At 42.0% G+C, this 23,782-nt stretch overlaps 2 protein-coding genes across 4 annotated transcripts in view; both read right to left on the bottom strand.

Annotated features, from left to right (window-relative positions):
• Positions 1-847, bottom strand: part of LOC139277631 (uncharacterized) — an 83,299-nt gene extending 82,452 nt beyond the window's left edge. Inside the window, exon 1 of the mRNA XM_070896386.1 lies at positions 776-847. The gene's annotated coding sequence lies outside the window, so the exon portion shown is untranslated. The remainder of the gene's footprint in view (positions 1-775) is intronic.
• Positions 600-23,782, bottom strand: part of prelid3a (PRELI domain containing 3A) — a 52,425-nt gene continuing 29,242 nt past the window's right edge. For 2 of the 3 annotated variants that reach the window (XM_070896410.1, XM_070896415.1), the window contains exons 4-6: positions 15,236-15,306; positions 11,240-11,342; positions 600-1,398 (exon numbers count right to left, since the gene is read on the bottom strand). In XM_070896410.1, the coding sequence (XP_070752511.1) occupies positions 1,324-1,398; positions 11,240-11,342; positions 15,236-15,306 (249 nt within the window). In that variant the 3' untranslated portion in view covers positions 600-1,323. Of the gene's footprint in view, positions 1,399-5,681; positions 5,768-11,239; positions 11,343-15,235; positions 15,307-23,782 lie in introns of all 3 variants that reach the window. The other variant, XM_070896401.1, reaches the window with a different exon arrangement.

Here is a 23,782-nt window from a genome sequence, read left to right as displayed (position 1 = left end):
ACCAACAAGTTTTATTCCAAATCCAACATGCGTTCCCAGTCATCTAATCTCCTCTGTATGAACCATGCCGAGAATGAGTTACACATCTTGCCACAATCATTTCAAACAAAGACTTACATTTATATAGCGCCTTTCACGGCCGTCGCACTTTAAAGTCAATGAAATACTTTTTGAAGTGTAGTCACTGTTGTAATGTTGGAAACTTAGGGATATCACAGTCCAATTTAATATCGATTTGAAAGTTAAAAATTATTCTAACTGTTTACTGTTTAACCAGAGCACTTGTAAATTCACACTCCATTAGCTAGACGCAAATGAACTATATGGAAACCAAACAGGAAAAGACATCAGCAGCTACGGTACAAATTGTGGCCAATTTAAATAGTTCAACATCTTAACAGATAATAGATGAACGGGACACTGAATTACATAGCAATGTGTTGGAACAGCAAAAGACAATTTAGCTGAAAGCACCATTTTATTTTGTGTGGATCACCCCCACCTACTGCCTTTTCACATCAACTTAGGACTACTTGTGAATTATTGGTCAAAGTGACATTGAAAGAGTTCACACAATAATAGCTCCAGTTCAGACAACATACTTTAGTTGATTTAATCAAAATTAATTTGAAGCATAGTTTAGGAGTGAGGTATTAACAGCATGCCTAAGGATCTCCCCCCACTCCCACATCTCATCTGGATAGATCCGCCACAAAAGATACATAACCAAATACCAACTTAAACACTGATAAAAAAATAAATTAATAGAACTTACTGAGTTAAGATTGTAAAGATTGCAAGATTATGTAAACATCATTCTGAAATACATGGTCTTGTTGACTCAAAGCCTCCACATTCAAGTATTAGTCCAATGCATTGCATCAAGTGTCAGACAGTGCGTAGTTCTTCAAGTATATACTTTTGTCCATCGTCTTCGACTCCGCTGTGAGGACAAGGCCTTTTTTTTTTTTTACATGCACCAAGTGATATAACTATATAGATCACAGTTATCTGGAAGTTTGACTAGTAAAGGATGCTACAAAAACGCATCTTTTTTTTTTATAAAGAGTCCCAAATGTGGCATCCCACATTCACAGGCTTGCCTGCTGGCTGTTTATTTTCAGAAACTGAAATGATTTGAATGCTGTTTGATACATTCAAGGTCAACTTTGTAGCTTATATTCTTCTTTTCCTAAAAAAAAGGCATGACTTGTACCTTAAAAGAATATAAGTTACTAAGTGAATCTCCTGAATAGAAGTCAAAATGCGGCACAACAATGGACGAACACTATTGATCTTCGGCTGCTGCAGCCATTGCTACCTTCACGCTTTCCTGGGCAGACACCGCCAATTCTCCACTTTTATCTGGCCGATCACCCACTCCACTGCTTCACAGCCCTGAAACAACAGATTAGAAGGGATTAAACAGAAAATAGGACCGAAGGAGCTAGTGACCAAAAGCTTATTAAAGTGTTCGAACCTTTCACTGCTCAAATTGAGTACTAAATCTAAATATCCAGCACCTTAAGACGAGGAATTTTGCTTCCTCAGAATTTTGCAAAGCCACAGAATGCAGTTCCTGGGTCATCCAGTAGAGGGCAATCATCTTGCTACTCAAGAAATGATTTGGATGAGTCGATTATATAATTGCCTGGCTCAAAATTGCTATAAATGTCCATTTCCAGAATTAGTACTGTGTCTGGTGCCCTTTAATCCACAGATATGAGAAAAGAGTCATGTGTATTAGAATTTAACTTTTGAGAACTGCCCCATGAAAGGATTACTCAGATTGCATTACATACATTTCTTTAATATAAATCACCAACTACGTTCAAAATATTTGTTGCAAAGTTTAGCTCATGATGTAATTGATGAAATAAGCTTCCTATGAAAAGTACTGTACAGTTACGTCAGCTATAGTATGCAAAGGAGTATTTAGTAACAGAACAGTTTCAAAGTACATGCTTAGCCTATAGAGGGTACACGGAAACTGGAGAGAAGGTAAAGCCACTACTAGGCCAACAAAGGAGGAATGGCTACAATTATAAAATAGACATTGGGCAAATTTCACAACAGAACACAACACAACACAACACAAATAATGCTTCCACCAGGCACTCTCAGAATCATAGGCAATTAGTACAAAAACAAATCACTTGCACAAATAAAAAGCTCAAGGGCAAATTTTACAGCCTGTGCATTCATTCTAACTCATGAGTATTGGTGCAAAATTGCCATTTTGTCAACGAACAGATCTTGATTCTAAAAATAAGTCTACATTATATGAGCCATGCATTGCTTCTCACAGCATGCACAGGTAAGTATATTTTATAGTTTGCAAAACCCTTGTATAAGGGTCATCTGTGGATGATTAACATAAACGTAAAGACTATACAAACCCAGCCTGCTCACCTACTTTATCATAAATCCACTCTGCTTAATCCAAGAGAATTTCTTCCATAAATACTCCACGATTCTCAAATCAAGCAAATAATATCTGCCCATCGCCAATCCCCATTAATGAACCCTGACCAGTCCCTTCTGGAATGCATTTCCTTGTTTCTGGCAGCATAAGAACCATCGAATTCCACAAGGTGTGAAGCATAATGCGTGGAAGCACTACACATAGTATAGCACCCAGATTTTTTCAAGTCACTCGACACATTAACAGTCAAGGTATTTAAGGAGAAAAAGCAGAGGATACAAGCTGGTTACAGGATTTGGGAAGGAGTCATAGAATCATAGAAATTTACAGCACAGAAGGAGGCCATTCGGCCCACTACATCCGTACCGGCTGAAAGAGAGCTACCCAGCCTAATCCCTCTTTCCAGCTCTTGGTCCGCAGCCCTGTAGGCTACGGCACTTCAAATAAATGTGTCCAAGTACTTTTTAAAATGTGGTAAGAGTTTCTGCCTCTACCACCCTTTCAGGCAGTGAGTCCCAGACCCCCACCACCCTCAGGGTGAAAAAAGTTTCTCAATTCCCCTCTAAACCTCCTAATAATTGCTTTAAATCTATGCCCCCTGGTTATTGACCTCTTTGCTAAGGGAAATAGGTCCTTCCTAGCCATTCTATCTAGGTCCCTCATAATAATTACTATTTGGTGGATGGACTCAAAATTGGTCTAACCCTAGATCAAAGCGAGATAGTTCTGGCAGATTTTGCCAAGTATTGAGAGCCAGGCTTTCACATTGCATCATTAAAGAGAGAGTTTTGGCAGCTCCTCTTCTCCGTCAAGATAAAAATGAAGCCTTCTGTATCCAACGCACAGAATGCACTCTCCTCAGTTGAAGATCTCAGGAAAGATCTAGGATCAGTAACCATTTATTGTGAGCTGAAGGCTGCTACTATAATTTTTTTAATCTTGAATTTTTATAACACCTTATCACACTATATACAAATTCTATCAAGTGCTTCAGATGGTATAATTACTTGTACCAAAGCGCTTCATGCATGACTATTACATTGACAAACAGATAGCAAGAGTTTCTGTAGGTATACAAAAAGGAAAAAAAGAGTAGCTAAAGTAAATGTTGGTCGCTTAGAGGACGAGACCGGGGAATTAGTAATGGGGAACACGGAGATGGCAGAAACTCTGAACAAATATTTTGCATCAGTCTTTATGGTAGAGGACACTAATAATATTCCAACAGTGGATAGTCAAGGGGTTATGGGGGTGGGGGGGGGGGGGATGAGGAACTTAACACAATCACAATGACTAAGGAGGTGGTACTCAGTAAGATCATGGGACTAAAGGCACATAAATCCCCTGGACCTGATGGCTTGCATCCTAGCGTCTTAAAAGTAGTACTGGCAGGGATTGTGGATGCATTGGTTGTAATTTACCAAAATTCCCTGGATTCTGGTGAGGTCCCAGCAGATTGGAAAACTGCAAATGTAACACCCCTATTTAAAAAAGGAAGCAGACAAAAAGCAGGAAACTATAGACCAGTTAGCCTAACATCTGTGGATGGGAAAATGTTGGAGTCCATTATTAAAGAAGCAGTAGCAGGACATTTGGATAAGCAAAATTCGATCAGACAGAGTCAGCATGGATTTATGAAGGGGAAGTCATGTTTGACAAATTTGCTGGAGTTCTGTGAGGATGTAACGAACAGGGTGGATAAAGGGGAACCAGTGGATGTGGTGTATTTGGACTTCTAGCAGGCATTTGACAAGGTGCCACATAAAAGGTTACTGCACAAGATAAAAGTTCACCGGGTTGGGGATAATATATTAGCATGGATAGAGGATTGGCTAACTAACAGAAAACAGAGTCGGGATAAATGGTTCATTCTCTGGTTGGCAACCAGTAACTAGTGGGGTACCACAAGGATCAGTGCTGGGACCCCAACTATTTACAATCTATATTAACGACTTGGAAGAAGGGACTGAGTGTAATGTAGCCAAGTTTGCTGACGATACAAAGATGGGAGGAAAAGCAGTGTGTGAGGACACAAAAAATCTGCAAAAGGACAAAGACAGTGAGTGGACAAAAATTTGGCAGATGGAGTATAATGTTGGATCGTGTGAAGTCATGCACGTTGGCAGAAAAAAAATCAAAGAGCAAGTTATTATTTAAATGGAGAAAGATTGCAAAGTGCTGCAGTACAGCAGGACCTGGGGGTACTTGTGCATGAAACACAAAAGGATAGTATGCAGGAATAGCAAGTGATCAGGAAGGCCAATGGTATCTTGGCCTTTATTGCAAAAGGGATGATGGAATATAAAAGCAGGGAAGTCTTGCTACAGCTATACAGGGTATTGCTGAGGCCAAACCTGGAATATTGCATGCAGTTTTGATTTCCATATTTGTGAAAGGATATACTTGCTTTGGAGGCAGTTCAGAGAAGGTTCACTAGGTTGATTCCGGAGATGAGGGGGTTGACTTATGAGGAAAGGCTGAGTAGGTTGGGCCTCTACTCATTGGAATTCAGAAGAATGAGGGGTAATCTTACCGAAACATAAAAGATTATGAGGGGGCTTGACAAGGTGGATGCAGAGAGGATGTTTCCACTGACTGGGAGAGATTAGAACTAGAGGGAGTAGATCTTAGAATTAGGGGCTGCCCATTTAAAACTGAGATGAGGAGAAATTTCTTCTCTCAAAGGGTTGTAAATCTGTGGAATTCGCTGCCTCAGAGAGCTGTGGAAGCTGGGACATTGAATAAATTTAAGACAGAAATATACAGTTTCTTAAATGATAAGGGATTAAGGGGTTATGGGGAGCGGGCGGGGAAGTGGACCAGAGTCCATGATCGGATCAGCCATGACTATTAAATGGTGGAGCAGGCTCGAGGGGCCGTATGGCCTACTCCTGTTCCTATTTCTTATGTAAACCCCCTGGTAACCTAGGTGTGAATGCAGTTTGTAAGTGGCAGTGTTGGACAGTCTAGGACTCTGGCCTGATTCACTGTTGCTACTAAAGTTGGCCCAAGATGAACAGAACCAGCTTTTTAATAACCCACAAGGGATGTTACAATCAACAGATTTTTCCCAAACATGCAACACTTAGGAAAAATGTACACGCTGACAGAAACGCAAAACATTCAACTTTTTTGATATAAAAATAGCACACAGGTTCTAAACTTGATAAGCAAACAAACTAAGCATGCAGTCCATGCTACACAAACAGAAGCCCATTCCATGCAATAAAATGACACTAGGTATTTCAATAGTTACCACTGGTTAGTGAAATTTGTAGAAGTGAAAGCTGTTAGCTAACAGCACTTTGAGTTTTGAATTATCCACTCAATAGCAGCCCACCCCTAGAGCAACACAGAAGAGGCATATCACACACAGAAAAGTTTGCAGTACTTTCACCATATGAGAAAAACAAATCTGTTTAGGATCACTTAGAAAGAAAAACATTCAAAAGGTGAAAAGGAACCAGATAAATTCTTTACATCATTCTGATTCGCATTGTGCTTGTGTGCATTTAATATTCAATTAAGGCGTTTAGTCATTTTCAATTGTAGCAACGTGAATTAGATGGAGCTACTGGTTAACATTTTTTATACAAAGCAATACAGGTGATCGACCCGTTTGAGGTGTGTTGATGCAGGTTCTAAAGAAAACGGCAGCCGTTATCAAATAACCCTTCCGTCTGCAATTACCTAAATTCACAAAAGCAATGACATCTGTGCACGTCCACACATTTACACAACTCACTGTAAAAGTATATTTAATTAACTAATGGTACTTTTGAGAGTTTGGGGTTTCTCCTTTCTGCCTATTTCCTATGGGAGTCAGTATCCTTTATCCAGATAAGCAAGTTGGTTTGAATGAAAAAGGAAAGAAAGACTTGCATTTATATAGCACCTTTCTTGACCTCAAGACATCCCAAAGCTTTTTACAGCCGATGGAAGTGCTTTTTGAAGTGTATAATCACTGTTGTAAAATAGGAAACATGGCAACCAATTTGCGCACAGCAAGCTCCCACAAACAGCAATGTCAAAAAGACAAGATAATCTGTGTTTTGTGATTGAAGGATAAATATTGGACAGGACACCAGGGATAACTCCTCTTTGAAATAGTTCAACTGGATCTTTTACGTTCACCTGACAGAACAGACGGGGTCTCGGTTTAACAGCGCATCCGAAAGACGGATTATGCCATCATTTACTAAACTCTTTAGGAATGAGCCGGAGATGGTATCAGATCTCCATGTAGAACATCTGCGCATCGGTGATCATATCATTATTAGATTGAAGTTGATTATCCAATTTCATGCCAGATTTTAGGAAAGGTAAATTTTTAAGAATGAAGGGGATTTGGGGTATTTTTGATTGGGAGATTATATAGATAGGGAAACTGCAGTGCTGATGACAAATGGACCGTTTTAGAGCCACACAAATCCCTCAGATTAAAAAGGAGGTTGCATGGTAAAATGAAACCAAAATGGCTTAATGGTGATGTCCAAATACTTAACCAGACAATGAAAATAGCACGAGAATAGGGACCGATAGAGAAGTTAATTGAAGGTAACACAATCAGTTATTAGATTTGCCAAATGAACAGAAAACAGCAAATAGGTCTGGCAGTGACAGCAAAGCTTTTTCTCAGTTATGTTCAGTTAGAGTGACCAAGGGCAACATAGGGCAGGGCATATTGTGGCAGAGTCCTAGGATGTGGCCAAGGTGCTGAACGGTTATGTTGGGGTAAAAGGAAGACTTCTCTCCCTCGAGGCGGACTACCTGATAAAGGTAATCAACACCTCGCCCTCCGTATAACGACCACGGAATGAAACAAACGAAACCTTAGGTTCAACTGGCTTTATTTCAAGCAAATGCAAGGGAAAGTTCAATTGTGGAACCTTCAAAATACAAGCGGTTTCAAGTATAATTTACAGTTTACCCTCCTACAAAATCATCGATAGGTCTATTGCTATCAGCGGAGTTACATTGATTTGTCGACTCTCATCAGACTGGCTCTGAGTGGTCCATCTCCCATCATATGTTAATTGTGTTTGTTCACTTAAATATGCACTTTGCCTTAGTCTATATCGCCTGGAGTAACTGTTCTAAAATGCTGCCTTTCTTAGCTCTTCCTCAGAGACTTCTAATCAAAATGTTATTTATTGTAACTTCTGACTTCTACTGTCTTGTTTGTGTTGCTAAGGTTAAGGATGAATTAACCACACCGTTTTAGTTTGTTACAAGTGTGCTTTACCTACATAAGCAAGTGTTACATACAATAGGCAATTATAATCCATACCATCATCGATTCCTCAGACCCTCCTAATACTGATTAGTTCACTGCCTTCAGCATTGTGTTCTGACCACCTATCTGTCTGCTCTTTGCCTGCTACAACTGCATATCCCTTACAATTACAATTGTACTGGGGGAGTGTTGCACTGTCGGGGGTGCTGCCTTTCAGACGAGATGTTAAATGGAATCCCTGTCTACCCTCAGGTGGATGCAAAAGATTCCACGCCACTATTTTGAAGAGGAGCTGGGGAGTTCGCCCCAGTGTCCTGGCCAATATTTATTCCTCAACCAACACCTAAAAACCAGCTAATCTGGACATTATCACATTGCTGTTTGTGGGAGCTTGCTGTGTGCTAATTGCCTACTGCGTTTCCTACATTACAACAGTGACTACACTTCAAAAGTACTTCATTGGCTGTAAAGAGCTTTGGGATGGCCTGAGGTCGTGAAAGGCACTATCTAAATGCAAGTCTTTCTTTTTCTGCTATTCAAAACCGTAACCAATGAACACTGTTCCATTGGTAGATCTTAGCCAGCAATTTTATCGTTTCAGACAGATATTGAAGATCAGATAGCTTTGCATTTTTCTTGCTTTGCATTTGTTTTCACTACTGAATTTTTGCTGAGTTGATAAAGCCGATAGGTGGATGCAACCCAATACTAAAATTGAACCTATGGCAGTTGATGCAAAGTACTCCTGGTTAGAATAAGAGGAAATCAGGCAAAAAGGCTGCTGGTCTTATGGCATGAGTAGAAATGGGGACTGTATTATGCCAGCTGCTTCAACAGTTTGTTGAATTTTGGGATTGTCCCCATGGACTGGAGTGAGGTCCATGTGGTTCCTATATTTAAAAAAAAGGGAACAAATGGAAACATGGGACGTATAGCCCAGTTAGTTTGACATCAGTTACAGGCAAGCTGCCAGCAGGTTCTATTAGAGATGGGGAAATAGGGGTCACACCTCACCAACTTGGTCATATTTTTTTTTTTTTGAAGAGGTGGATGTTGGCAGCCCAGTTAATATTGCATACCAAGATTTCGAAATAGCCTTCAGTAAAGTGCTGTACCGAAGGCTTTCAAGTAATGTTGGGTCCTATGGGTTGTCAGTCAAATTTTAAGATGGATTGCGAATTTGTTTCATTTGCATTGGTAGATGGTAAGCTGTAGCAGCTCTTCAAGTGGTGCAGTCACGAGTGAAAGCCCACGGGAATCAGAGTTAGAACCGTTGCTCTTTGCCATTTTCATCGATGATTTTGATGAAGACATTGTGGGTAAAATCTTGGTTTGCTGATGATAAAAAGGTTTGTGCAGGAGTTAGGACTTTAGTCAAAATAATTAGACAGCATGCTGATTCAGGTACGTTTGGAGCACGGGCTCAGATGCTGCAAGTCTTTCAATGTGGATAAATACAGGGCAATGTATTTGGGCTACACAATGCAGTGTTACTCTCAACGCTGTGGAATAGGACAGGGAGGGAGTAGTATTTCACGGAGCACTGAAGGTCCATGGCCAATGTCACAGGACCATAATGAAATCAAATCGAGTGTTAGTATGTATAGCTAGGACAGTTCAATACACAACTAGAAATACAAAACTTGTGCTATACAAGATCTTGGTAGAGTCACATCTAGAATTGTGCCCAGTTTTAGTCCCCTCAAGGTGGAGAATATTGAGGCCCTGGAGAGGATGTTTCCTCTTGTGGGGGAATCTAGAACTAGGGGGCATAGTCTCAGAATAAGGGGTTACCCATTTAAAATGGACACGAGGAAGAATTTCTTCTCTGAGGGTCGTGAATCTTTGGAATTCTCTACCCCAGAGAGCTGTGGAGGCTGGGTCATTGAATAATTTTAAAGTGGAGATAGACAGATTTTTGAAGAATAAGGGAGTCAAGGGTTAAGGGTAGAGGGCAGGAAAGTGGAGTGGAGACCAAGATCAGATCAGCCATGATCTTATTGAATGGCGGAGCAGACTCGAGGGGCCAGATGGCCTACTCCTTATGTTCTTATGGAGAGACAGTAGAGAGACAGACAGTAGAATGACACATAATCTGAGGGCTTAGTTATCAGGATAGGCTTAGGGAACTGCAGCTTTTTGAAGTTGAAAAAATATACAATGGCTATGATTGAGATCCTGTAAATGATGAAGGGAACAGACTCTGTTTTGGGTGGATAGGTTATTTGAACTAGATAGGGCCAGGAAACCCAGGGGCATCAGCTCGAAAGGAAGAAAGAGTTAGGTTAAATGCCAGAAAATACTTCTGGAATAGGTTACAAGTGTGAATTTATTGCAGGCCTACAAAAGAGCTGGGTGACTTCCTGCGAGTAGAAGGCATCTTGCTACTGAAGGTAGGTGGGGCTATCTGTGATTAGTGCCATCAGTTACAGCAATCTTCTGGAGCTTTCTTGATTGGGAAATTCCTGACCGATCCGTACAAGTCAGAATGTTGTTTTCCCCTTTGAATGGCTTAATGTTTATTTCCTGTTCTTTTGCCTCTCCCAAGGAGATTGCATAACTGTGGGTGGGAGTTGATGGCCCATGTAGGTTACATCATGTCTGGATAGACCAGTTGGTCTTTTCTCATCATGCTCACCTTTAAAGTAATTCCATAATTATTTAAAAAAAGGGGTGCTCACTGTTACCAGCAAAGAGCATCACTACAACATGGCATTTCCTCACAAGGCAGAGGGTACTAAAATGTCATACCAAACAATAGCACATCATTTCAACCATCAAATATCCAATGGACTCAAAACTGTAGTCAATAGTTCAGATCTGCGCTACCTAGCTAGTTGAGGGAAATGCAAATTGGTGCGTCAAAATCTTGAGATGTTGTAAAATAACAGTCTTGAGGGGGCTGAATGGCCTCCTACTGATCCTATCTTTGGAAACAGAGGGCAATTTTAAAAAGCCAAGTTCAACTAAGTTGCCTGTCTGAATCAGCACGATATGACATGATGCATTTAACAACGGACCAAATAGACTTTAAAATGACAAAAGGTGTTAATAGCAGCTGACAACTGCATCAAAATCAGCAAAATCTTTTAAGACATGTTTGCACTGCCCCCCCACCTCCCCAATCAATGCCACTGCATTATTTATTTCTGCAGCCGAGGGATCATCTCCCTAACCTTCGTTTGTGCTGCTGGAGCCAACCGCTACAAATCTCCCAAATACAATTTGGTGATACTTCACAGATTTATCTTAGCCAAGGTCAGAAACTCAATTGATGGAGATAAAGTGCATCCCTCTGCTGAAGACCAGCCACCAGGAGGTGCACAACAGTTAAGGTGGATGGGGAGTGTGGAGTGCGGAAGATTTGCCTTATTGAAAGGTGAAAACTGCTACGGTGAGATGATCAATATCTCACCCTCAAGATTAATTATAATTAGTGACAACTGTGGTTTCTCTTTTATTCCAAAATCTTATTAGAAGCACTCGGACTGCAAAAGGCTCAATTCCCATTCAGAACGGTTATGCCATTGTATAGACCAAAAATACAAATCTATTTTAAAATGAATCTGCACACGTACCTTTCCTGCATTAGCAGAAATTGTGTTGGCCATTAATCCTTCCAAATAGCTACTTAAGATAACTCCTTTCACTGTGATAATTGCCTCCTGGGTCAAAATGGTCCTAAAAGTCAAAAACGTTTACTCCATGCATTGTCGAGTGAACCAATATTTTAGTTGTATAGTTACGATTAAATCCAAATATTCACATTTTAAATAATTTCGGCATACTTAAATCTGAAAAAAAAGTTTGCATTTACTAATAGAATGTCCTTGTACTCCAACACTTTGGTTTTCGGTATGCAATATCTTACTTGGGAGGATTATACAGCACAGAAACAGGCCATTCAGCACAACCAGTCTATGCCGGCATTAATGCTCCACTCGAGACTCCATCGGTCTTTCCTCATCTAACTTTATCAGCATAAGCTCTTCCTTTTTCTCTCATATGCTTATCTAGCCTTCCCTTAAATGCATCTATATTATTCGCTTCAACCAATCCCTGTGGTAGTGAGTTCCACATTCTTACCACTCCCCGAGTAAAGACATTTCTTCTCAATTCCTTATTTGATTTCTTGGTGACTATCTTATATTGATGGCCTCTAGTTTTGCTCTTTTATAGAAGTGGAAACACACTGTCTATTCTATCAAAACCTTTCATAATTTTAAAGAACTCTAATAGGTCACCCCTCAGTCTTGTCTTTTCAAGAGAAGACAGACCCAAGCCTGTTCATCCTTGCCTGAGAGCGCATTTCTGGTATCATCCTTGCAAATCTTTTTTTTTTTACACCCTTTTCAGTGCCTCTATATCTTTTTTATATATCAGAATTGTACAGTTATCCAACTGTGGTCTAACCAAGGCTTGATACAAGTTTAGCATAGCTTCTATACTTTTCAATTCAATCCCTCCAGAAATAAACCCTAGTGCTAGGTTTGTTTTTTATGGTCTTGTTAACTTGTCACTACTTTGTGATTTGTACTCCGAGATCCCTTTGCTCTTCTAGCTCATTTAGATGCGCATTTTTCAAATAATGTGACCTCCCTATTTTTCCAACCAAAATGTAATACCTCACATTTATGTGTTATATGCCCATTCTGCAAGTTTATTATCTTCTCGTAATTGGTTGCAGCCCTCCTCAGTATTGACTAACCCTTCCGCCCCAAATTTGGTGCCATATGCAAATTTAGAAATTGTGTTTTTGATTCCAAAGTCTAAATCGTTAATATAAATATGAACAACAGTGGTCCCAGTACTGATCCTTGTGGCACTCCACTACCCATTTTCTGCCACTGTGAATAGCTACTCTTTACCCCTACTCTCTGTTTTCTGTCTTGAAACCAGCTAGTTATTCATTCTGCTACTTGTCCTGACTCCGCATTCTCTGACCTTATTCATCAGTCTATTATGTGGTACCTTATCGAAAGTCTTTTGAAAATCTAGAGAAATTACATCTACTACATTACCCTTGCCTACTCTGTTACCGCTTCAAAAAATTAAATTAGGTTGCTAATTGAAATCCATGCTGACTATTCATTATTATACTTTTGGTTTCTAGATGTTCTATTTTGTCCTTCAGTAGGCTTTCTATTATTTTTCCTACCACTGATGTTAAGCTGACTGGTGTATAATTCCCTGGACATGAACTATCACTTCTTAAATACAGGTATTATGTTAGCTATCCGCCGGTCCTCTGGCACTACACCTTGTGCCAACAAATTATTAAATGTGTAGTAATGCCTCTGCTATCTCTTCCCTAGTTTCTTGTAAAATGTGTGAATGTAATCCATCCAGACCAGGGGTTTTATCCACCGAGTTTGATTAGTTTATTCAATATTTGTCCTTTATTTTAAATGCAGTTATCTCGTTTCTAATCTCAATGTTATGTCCACTTGTTCTGACTCCCTGGTAAATACCGAAACAAAGTAATTATTTAATATCTCTCTCTATCGCTGTCTGTGATATTATCCTGTCCATCCCTTAGTGGTCCTATTCCCATCCCGACTTTCCTTTTTTTTATTTATGTGCCTGTAAAATATTTTGTTTTAAGTTCCTTGATAATTTAATTTCATAGTTCCTTTCTGACTTTCCAATTTTTTTTGACTTCTCTCCTAATCTCTTTGTATTCTCTCTTGTCATGCTCTCCCCTGCTAGTCATGTACTTAGTATATGTCTCTTTCTTTACCCTCAATTTTTTCCTTATGGCTTTATTCATCCATGGTGTCTCATTAGTGTTTAGCTTGTTCTTGTTTTTTAAGTGGAATATATTTTTCCCACTGCTGTTCTACATCACCATTTGCCAATATTGTTGTCCATTTTATTTTCCAAGTTCTATTCTCAGCCCCTCAAAAATTGTCCTTTCTCTAATCTATTATCCTCCTCTTCATCATACTATGTCCTTCTCAATTATTTTAAAGTGTATTATATTATGGTCACTTTTTCCTAGATATTCCCCCATGACTACTTTTATTCATTACCTGGTTCATTATCGATTACTAGATTCAATAGCGAATCCTCCCTTGTTGGGCTTCTTACATATTGGTTTAGAAAGGAGTCCTGTACACATTGTAGGAACTGCGTCCCCTTTTCCTACCTCTTCTGGCTAATTAATATTGGGGTAGTTGAAATCTCCCATGATTCTTCTATGTATTTTACCCATTTCCCAATTTGTTTGCATATTTCTTCCTCCGCCTCCCTTCCACTATTAGTGTGATTGATCCTTTACTATCTTTTATCTCTAGCTTCTTTTTAGTTTTAATCCATCTCCCACCCCAGATTTTTTTTTTCCCCCCCCAGGGTCATTCCCAATTTGATTCATCCAAAAGAAATTGATTTGCCACCTAGCATAATTTCCAAAAATCTGAATTTGAGTTTCAAGATTTGGTTACTTGCCCATGAACACGCAATGTGCAACATTCTCCGATCCAACAAAAATCACAAAAGTGATGAAAAAATTTAAGTCCCTCCAACTATGATGGACAAGTTAGCTCCCCATTTCAGTCCTGGTCTATCCACAATTTCTCCTTGGTCTCTTGATCATCTTTGCATCTCAGCAACCTTGTCGTCAGTGTCCAGGCAGACTTCTGCATTAGCTCAATCCAATTGAAAATGGAAGTTCATAGTTGCTCAAATCCAAATCCACCATTTCCCATTAAAGAAAATACACTGGTCCGGATTTTGCATTGAGAATAATGGTGAGCCTAACCGCGCTCACCATAATTGTGGAGTAAATCGGACAGCCACTTCGAGTATGCACATGTCCAGTTAAACACGGAAATCCAGAAGTTGCTGTCTGAGTTACCCTGCTCCTCCATTTGCTCCACTATACAGTAACCCCTCCGACAGACTCGGCATTGAAATAAATACAAGGGCGTGAAGCTGCGGTACTTACCCACTAAAACAGCAGAAAAGGTTAGGGCTAGTGCATTCAGGTGCAAGTGATCAGTCACAATTACTGCCAAACAACCTCTCTGGGTCTGAAAATGTAATTTTAAAAGTCTCATTCCTTCAGAATTTAATTAGTGTTGGGAAAAAATATATATATTTTTTAAACTTTTCCTGTCCGTCTCTCATCTCTCTTTCCTAATCTCCATTTTGCTTTCTGTGCATGATTTAAAGCCAATTAATACTTCCTAGTTTAAACTCTGCATGTCTCAGTGAGGATTCTTCAATCTGATTGGTTGAAGAACCTCGCTATTGCTTTACCTGCTCATACACGCCGCAGATCCAGTCAAGGGCGCCGCGCTGGATCAGACGCCCAATGACAAGACTCCAATCAAAAGCCCACGAAAACTCTGTGGCCAGCTGTCAGCGTAGTGAACGGCAAGCTCTGTTCCTTCACCGCTGACTGCAAAATCCGGGCCAATGTTTGAAACAAACTTTGATGTAAATTAAGTTTGATTATAGCATTTGAAATTTGCTTCTTTAGATAAAAATATCAATAAAGCAATATATGATCAGTAAAACAAGTTAAAACGGAGTGCTATCCAGAAATGTTAATAAAATCACATTCAACTCACTTTTCTGGATTCTCAGGATGAGGTCGATATATCAGTCTTTCGTCTACTGTAACAATGTTAGAAAGAGTTATCTGTAACAGAAGAATTGAATAAGATTGGATCTCAAGTGAAATTATGTATTCCTATTCACAGAATATTAATTGTTCTTTCAACATCAAATATGTAGAACCAGAGGGCGGTGCACAAAGAATGGCTTGTTCAAACATTAAAGCCCCTGTATCAACTTTGAAGAGTTGGTGCTTAATGTAAGTACCATATAGCAGAATGACTGAAGATAGTCCCGTCCTGGAATTTCCACCAGCATTGGGAAATGACAGTAATTGCAAGTCACTTTTGGAGTGAAGAAAGGAAAAGCAAAGACATTTCTATTTGTCACCTGTTTTCCCTGAATTACTGGCTCATGGGATGAACATACCCGCAGCCTGAGAGAAGATCCTATCCACTTTGATAGAATCATAGAAAATTATGACACAGAAGGAGGCCATTCTGCCCATCGTGTCCATGTCAGTCGAAAAAGAACTACCCAGTCTAATCCCACCTTCCAGCACTAGGTCAGCAGCCCTGTTCTTTAAGTGCACATCCAAGTACTTTTTAAATGTGATGAGGGTTTCTGCCTCTACCACCCTTTCATGCAGCGAGTTCCAGACCCCCACCACCCTCTAGGTGAATTTATTTTTCTCATCTCCCTTCTAATCCTTCTACCAGCTACTTTAAATCTATGCCCCCTGGTTAGTGACCCCTTTGGACCCATCGCTACAATGGATGCTAGATAATCAATCAGTAGGTTTTGAAGCTTTCTAAACAACATCGCAGCTGTTCCAGTATACCTACGACACGATGGACGATTGCCCAGATATAACCGATCTTTGAAAAAAAAAATCAGGGCAAGTCCAACGTGGATAATTACCACAATATCACCCTCAGGGAGGGAGTCAATAGAAAAATTAAGTAAAACCTGCTCATCGACACTCAAGTATTCCAGCAGAACCACTCAGCTCCAGATCTCACTACAAGCATGGAGACAAGAGGTAAATGGTAGAGAGGTGTTATTAGCTGTCCTCATAAAATGGAGTACGGCACCAAGGTGCCCAAGCTAATAGGGGTTAGGTGGCTGGAATCATATCTAACACAAAAAAGAAAGATGGAAGATGGTTGTGGTTGTCACGGGCCAATCATCACAACCCCAGTATATCACTGCAGGAACTGCTTAGGAAAGGGTCCTTGGCCCAACCATCTTCAGCTGCTTAATAAATGACCTTCTGTCATTACAACAACAACTTGTATTCATATAGCACCTTTAATTTAGTAACATGTCCCACAGCGCTTCACAGGAGTGTTACAAGACAAAAAAATAAACACATTTAACACCAAGCCACGTAAGAAGTTAAGGCAGATGACCAAAAGCTTGGTCAAAGAGGTAGGTTTTAAAGAGTGTCTTAAAGGAAGAAAGGGGAATAGGGAGGTTTAGGTTAAGATTAAGATTAAGAATGGGGCTTTTCACTGAAGATTTTACAGTGATCGGCTCCATTCACAACTCCCCCGATAACAAAGCAGCCCATGCTAGCCTACAGCAGCATATGGATATCAAAGGCTGACAATTGGTGGGTAAGATTCGCACCACACAAGTGACCTGGACCTACTGGAACGCTCCAGGTGCATGGAGAGAGTCGGGAGGTGCGTCGCTGAGGCCTATAAAAAGGCCCAACGCGTCGGAGGAGACTCGGGAGTTCCAAGTGCGTGGAGAGAGTCGGGAGGTGTGTCGCGGAGGCCTATAAAAAGGCCCAACGCGTCGGAGGAGGCATGCTTCCGCTGTCCCTGACGACTACATATGCGGGAAGTGCATCCGCCTGCAGCTCCTGATGGACCGCATTTCGGCACTGGAGCTGTGGGTGGATTCACTCTGAAGCATCCACGATGCTGAGAATGACGTGGATAGCACGTTTAGCGAGTTGGTCACACCGCAGGTAAAGGGTACTCAGCCAGATAGTAAATGGGTGACCAGCAGGAAGAGCAGTGTAAGGAAGGTAGGGCAGGGGTCCCCTGCGGTCATCCCCCTGCAAAACAGATACATCGCTTTAGGTACTGTTGAGGGGGATGACTCATCAGGGGAGGGCAGCAGTAGCCAAGTTCATGGCACCATGGGTGGCTCTGTTGCACAAGAGGGCAGGAAAAAGAGTGGGGGCTATAGTGATAGGGGATTCGATTGTAAGGGGAATAGATAGGCGTTTCTGCGGCCGCAACAGAGACTCCGGGATGGTATGTTGCCCCCCCTGGTGCAAGGGTCAAGGATGTCTTGGAGCGGGTGCAGGACATTCTGAAAAGGGAGGGTGAACAGCCAGTTGTCATGGTGCACATAGGTACCAACGATATAGGTAAAAAACGGGATGAGGTCCTACGAGATGAATTTAGGAAGCTAGGAGCTAAATTAAAAAGTAGGACCTCAAAAGTAGTAATCTCAGGATTGCTACCAGTGCCACGTGCTAGTCAGAGTAGGAATCGCAGGATAGCTCAGATGAATACGTGGCTTGAGGAGTGGTGCAGAAGGGAGTGATTCAAATTCCTGGGGCATTGGAACCGGTTCTGGAGGAGGTGGGACCAGTACAAACCGGATGGTTTACACCTGGGCAGGACCGGAACCAATGTCCTAGGGGGAGTGTTTGCTAGCGCTGTTGGGGAGGAGTTAAACTAATATGGCAGGAGGATGGGTACCTATGCAGCGAGACAGAGCGAAGTAATATGGAGTCACAAACAGATGGCAGAAAGGTAAAAAGCAATAGTGGAAGGCCGAGTAAACAAAGGCAAGAAACAAAAGGGGCCACACTACATTATAATTCTAAAAGGACAAAGTGTGTTAATAAAACAAGCCTGAAGGCTTTGTGTCTTAATGCAAGAAGTATACGTAATAAGGTGGATGAATTAACTGTGCAAATAGATGTTAACAGATATGATGTGATTGGGATTACAGAGACGTGGCTCCAGGATGATCAGGGCTGGGAACTCAACATCCAAGGGTATTCAACATTCAGGAAGGATAGAATAAAAGGAAAATGAGGTGGGGTAGCATTGCTGATTAAAGAGGAGATTAATGCAATAGTTAGGAAAAACATTAGCTTGGATGATGTGGAATCTATATGGGTAGAGCTGCAGAAGAACACTAAAGGGCAAAAAACGTTAGTGGGAGTTATGTACAGACCTCCAAACAGTAGTAGTGATGTTGGGGAGAGCATCAAACAGGAAATTAGGGGTGCATGCAATAAAAGGTGCAGCAGTTATCATGGGTGACTTTAATATGCATATAGATTGGGCTAACCAAACTGGAAGCAATACGGTGGAGGAGGATTTCCTGGAGTGCATAAGGGATGGTTTTCTAGACCAGTATGTCGAGGAACCAACTAGGGGGGAGGTCATCTTAGACTGGGTGTTGTGTAATGAGAGAGGATTAATTAGCAATCTCGTTGTGCGAGGCCCCTTGGGGAAGAGTGACCATAATATGGTGGAATTCTATATTAAAATGGAGAATGAAACAGTTAATTCAGAGACCATGGTCCAGAACTTAAAAAAGGGTAACTTTGAAGGTATGAGGCGTGAATTGGCTAGGATTGATTGGCGAATGATACTCAAGGGGTTGACAGTGGATGACAATGGCAGATATTTAGAGACCGCATGGATGAACTACAACAATTGTACATCCTGTCTGGCGTAAAAATAAAAAAGGGAAGGTGGCTCAACTGTGGCTATCAAGGGAAATCAGAGATAGTATTAAAGCCAAGGAAGTGGCATACAAATTGGCCAGAAATAGCAGCGAACCTGGGGACTGGGAGAAATTTAGAACTCAGCAGAGGAGGACAAAGGGTTTGATTAGGGCAGGGAAAATAGAGAGTACGAGAGGAAGCTTGCAGGGAACATTAAAACGGACTTCATAAGCTTCTATAGATATGTAAAGAGAAAAAGGTTAGTAAAGACAAACGTAGGTCCACTGCAGTCAGAATCAGGGGCAGTCATAACGGGGAACAAAGAAATGGGAGACCAATTGAACAAGTACTTTGGTTCGGTATTCACTAAGGAGGACACAAACAACTTTCCGGATATAAAAGGGGTCAGAGGGTCTAGTAAGGGGGAACTGAGGGAAATCCTTATTAGTCGGGAAATTGTGTTGGTGAAATTGATGGGACTGAAGGCCGATAAATCCCCAGGGCCTGATGGTCTGCATCCCAGAGTACTTAAGGAGGTGGCCTTGGAAATAGCGGATGCATTGACAGTTATTTTCCAACATTCCATAGACTCTGGATCAGTTCCTATGGAGTGGAGGGTAGCCAATGTAACCTCACTTTTTAAAAAAAAGGAGGGAGAGAGAAAACAGGGAATTATAGACCGGTCAGCCTGACATCGGTAGTGGATAAAATGATGGAATCAATTATTAAGGATGTCATAGCAGCGCATTTGGAAAGAGGTGACATGATAGGTCCAAGTCAGTATGGATTTGTGAAAGGGAAATCATGCTTGACAAATCTTCTGGAATTTTTTGAGGAAGTTTCCAGTAGAGTGGACAAGGGAGAACCAGTTGATGTGGTGTATTTGGACTTTCAGAAGGCTTTCGACAAGGTCCCACACAAGAGATTAATGTGCAAAGTTAAAGCACATGGGATTGGGGGTAGTGTGCTGACGTGGATTGAGAACTGGTTGGCAGACAGGAAGCAAAGAGTAGGAGTAAATGGGTACTTTTCAGAATGGCAGGCAGTGACTAGTGGGGTACTGCAAGGTTCTGTGCTGGGGCCCCAGCTGTTTACATTGTACATTAATGATTTAGACGAGGGGATTAAATGTAGTATCTCCAAATTTGCGGATGACATTAAGTTGGGTGGCATTGTGAGCTGCGAGGAGGATGCTATGAGGCTGCAGTGACTTGGCTAGGGTAGGTGAGTGGGCAAATGCATGGCCGATGAAGTATAATGTGGATAAAGGTGAGCTTATCCACTTTGGTGGTAAAAACAGAGAGACAGACTATTATCTGAATGGTGACAGATTAGGAAAAGAGGAGGTGCAACGAGACCTGGGTGTCATGGTACATCAGTCATTGAAGGTTGGCATGCAGGTACAGCAGGCGGTTAAGAAAGCAAATGGCATGTTGGCCTTAATAGCGAGGGGATTTGAGTAAAGGGGCAGGGAGCTGTTACTACAGTTGTATAGGGCCTTGGTGAGGCCACACCTGGAGTATTGTGTACAGTTTTGGTCTCCTAACTTGAGGAAGGACATTCTTGCTATTGAGGGAGTACAGCGAAGGTTCACCAGACTGATTCCCGGGATGGCGGGACTGACATATCAAGAAAGACTGGATCAACTGGGCCTGTATTCACTGGAGTTCAGAAGAACGAGAGGGCATCTAATAGAAACGTTTAAATTCTGACGGGTTTAGACAGGTTAGATGCAGGAAGAATGTTCCCAACATTGGGCAAGTCCAGAACCAGGGGTCACAGTCTAAGGATAAGGGGTAAGCCATTTAGGACCGAGATGAGGAGAAACTTCTTCACTCAGAGAGTGGTGAACCTGTGGAATTCTCCACCACAGAATGTTGTTGAGGCCAATTCACTAAATATATTCAAAAAGGAGTTAGATGTAGTCCTTACTACTAGGGGGATCAAGGGGTATGGCGAGAAAGCAGCAATGGGGTACTGAAGTTGCATGTTCAGCCATGAACTCATTGAATGGCGGTGCAGGCTAGAAGGGCCGAATGGCCTACTCCAGCACCTATTTTCTATGTTTCTATGTTTTCTCCTTCTGGACCTGGCACCTCCACCCCAATCCAGAGAGGACAGTTGGGTCGGCGTTCCATCTGAACAATAACGCCGCTGGGAAAAAAACTTCTGCAGAAGGCGACTTACCCATGACCCCCACCTAAAATACCTGGGCGTCACCGTGGACAGGACTCTCGCCTATCAGCCTCATCTCACCCACACCGGCCAAAAAGTAAAACCAGGGTGAACCTGTTTCGGAAACTCGATGGAGTATCACAGCGGGTGCACAGCCAGAACACCTTGCACTGTAATCGTGGCCCTAATCTACTCTGCTGCAGAATACGGCTCTGCCTCATAATCCTGCAGCCACCACACAAAGATTGTGGATGTGCAGATAAATGCTGCCACGAGAACGGTGTCAGAGAGGCTCAAGTCCACTCTAACCGAATGGCCCCTGGTGCTGTCCCGCATTGCCCCGCCCGTCAGTTCCCAAGACACCGCCATGCTCAGCGAGATGGAAAAAACCATGAGCAACACCGACCTTCTCATTCACAAAGACTTGAAAAATCCACCACGAAAGCGCTTAAAATGGCACCGGCCATTCTGGGAGACAGCTGCCAATATTCATGGAGCTGTTAACAACCCACTATCCAGATGGAAGGAACTGTGGGACGCATGAATCACTGACCCAACAGCAGAGGGCCCTGGCTTTGACCTCCCTCTAAGACAGTGGACGGCGCCCAACCCAATCTGCACAGGACACGGACGATGCGACCTCCTGCTCCACCAGTGGAGGATGAGGGCAGACCCGAAGTGTGACTGTGGCCATGAGTCCCAGACCATGGAACACGTCGCATCAACCTGCCCACTGAGATCTGTTGTGGGTGGCACCTCATTTCTCCACTCGGCATCTCAGGAGGACATCGAATGGACAGCCAAACTAGACGTCCCGTTATAAGCTTTTCCCGTCGTACAAAACAACAACAGTGGCAGGTAATGGCCATCTTGTACAAGAGAAAATCTGACATTCAATGACACCACCATGGCTGAGTCCATCAACATCCTGGAGGCCATTACAGACTAGAAGCTTAACTGAATCAGCCATATCAACATCCTGGCCTCAAGAGCAGGGCAGGGGCTCGGTACTGTGACAAGTGGCTCACCTCCTGACCCTCAAAGCTTCTTCACCATCTTCAAGGCTCAAGCCAGGATTGTGATGGAATACTCATCATATGCTTGGATGGGTGCAGCTGAAACATCAACTTGCATTTATATAGCACCTTTAATGTAGTAAAACATCCCAAAGCACTTCAGGAGCGTAATCAAACAAAAATTGAAACCGAGCCAAATAAGGCGACATTAGGACAAAACAGGTAGGTTTTTAAAGGAGCATTGTAAAGGAGGCGGAGAATTTAATTAAAGAATCACAGTGCTCAAGGTCAAAACATCTAAAAGGCATGGCAGCAAATGGCAAGGGAAAGGAAGTTGGCGATGTACAAGAGGCCAGAATAGGAGGAATATTGTTCTCGGAGAGCGGGAGAAGCTTAGAGGTAAGCGAGGGGAGGTCATGGAGGGATTTGAAAACATGGATGATAATTTTAATTTCGAGGCATTAAAATTGGTGGACGACATAGGTCAGCGAGCACAGAGGTGATGGATGAATAGGAAATATAGAAACATAGAAAATAGGTGCAGGAGTAGGCCAATCGGCCCTTTGAGCCTGCACCGCCATTCAATGAGTTCATGGCTGAACATGCAACTTCAGTACCCCATTTCTGCTTTCTCGCCATACCCCTTGATCCCCCTAGTATAAGGACTACATCCAACTCCTTTTTGAATATATATAGCAAATTGGCCTCAACAACTTTGTGGTAGAGAATTCCACAGGTTCACCACTCTCTGGGTGAAGAAGTTTCTCCTCATCTCGGTCCTAAATGGCTTACCCCTTATCCTTAGACTGTGACTCCTGGTTCTGGACTTCCCCAACATTAATAAGACACAAGAACATAAGAATTAGGAACAGGAGTAGGCCATCTAGCCCCTCGAGCCTGCTCCGCCATTTAACAAGATCATGGCTGATCTGGCCGTGGACTCAAGCTCCACTTAGCCGCCCGCTCCCCATAACCCTTAATTCTCTTATTGGTTAAAAATCTATCTATCTCTGATTTGAATATATGCAATGAGCTAGCCTCAACTGCGTCCTTGGGCAGAGAATTCCACAGATTCACAACCCTCTGGGAGAAGAAATTCCTTCTCAACTCGGTTTTAAATTGGCTCCCCCGTATTTTGAGGCTGTGACCCCTAGTTCTAGTCTCCCCGACCAGTGGAAACAACCTCTCTGCCTCTATCCTGTCTATCCCCTTCATTATTTTAAATGTTTCTATAAGATCACCCCTCATCCTTCTGAACTCCAACGAGTAAAGACCCAGTCTACTCCATCTATCATCATAAGGTAACCCCCTCATCTCCGGAATCAGCCTAGTGAATAGTCTCTGTACCCCTTTCAAATCTAGTATATCCTTCCTTAAGTAAGGTGACCAAAACTGCACACAGTACTCCAGGTGCAGCCTCACCAATACCCTATACATTTGCAGCAGGACCTCCCTGCTTTTGTACTCCATCCCTCTCGCAATGAAGGCCAACATTCCATTTGCCTTCCTGATTACCTGCTGCACCTGCAAACTAACTTTTTGAGTTTCATGCACTGAAATCCAATGGGGTTTAGTTTTAATTTGATTTTACGTTTTAAAGTTTAATTTGTTTTAATTGCCGGTGCTTTTAGTGTCCCCTTCCTTTTTATAGGGGGCACTGGGAA

Source organism: Pristiophorus japonicus, chromosome 1 (genome assembly GCF_044704955.1).
Source record: "Pristiophorus japonicus isolate sPriJap1 chromosome 1, sPriJap1.hap1, whole genome shotgun sequence".
NCBI classification, from domain to species: Eukaryota; Metazoa; Chordata; class Chondrichthyes; family Pristiophoridae; genus Pristiophorus; species Pristiophorus japonicus.
Note: the sequence above shows the minus strand (reverse complement) of the source record. Positions and strands in the feature narration are given on the sequence as shown.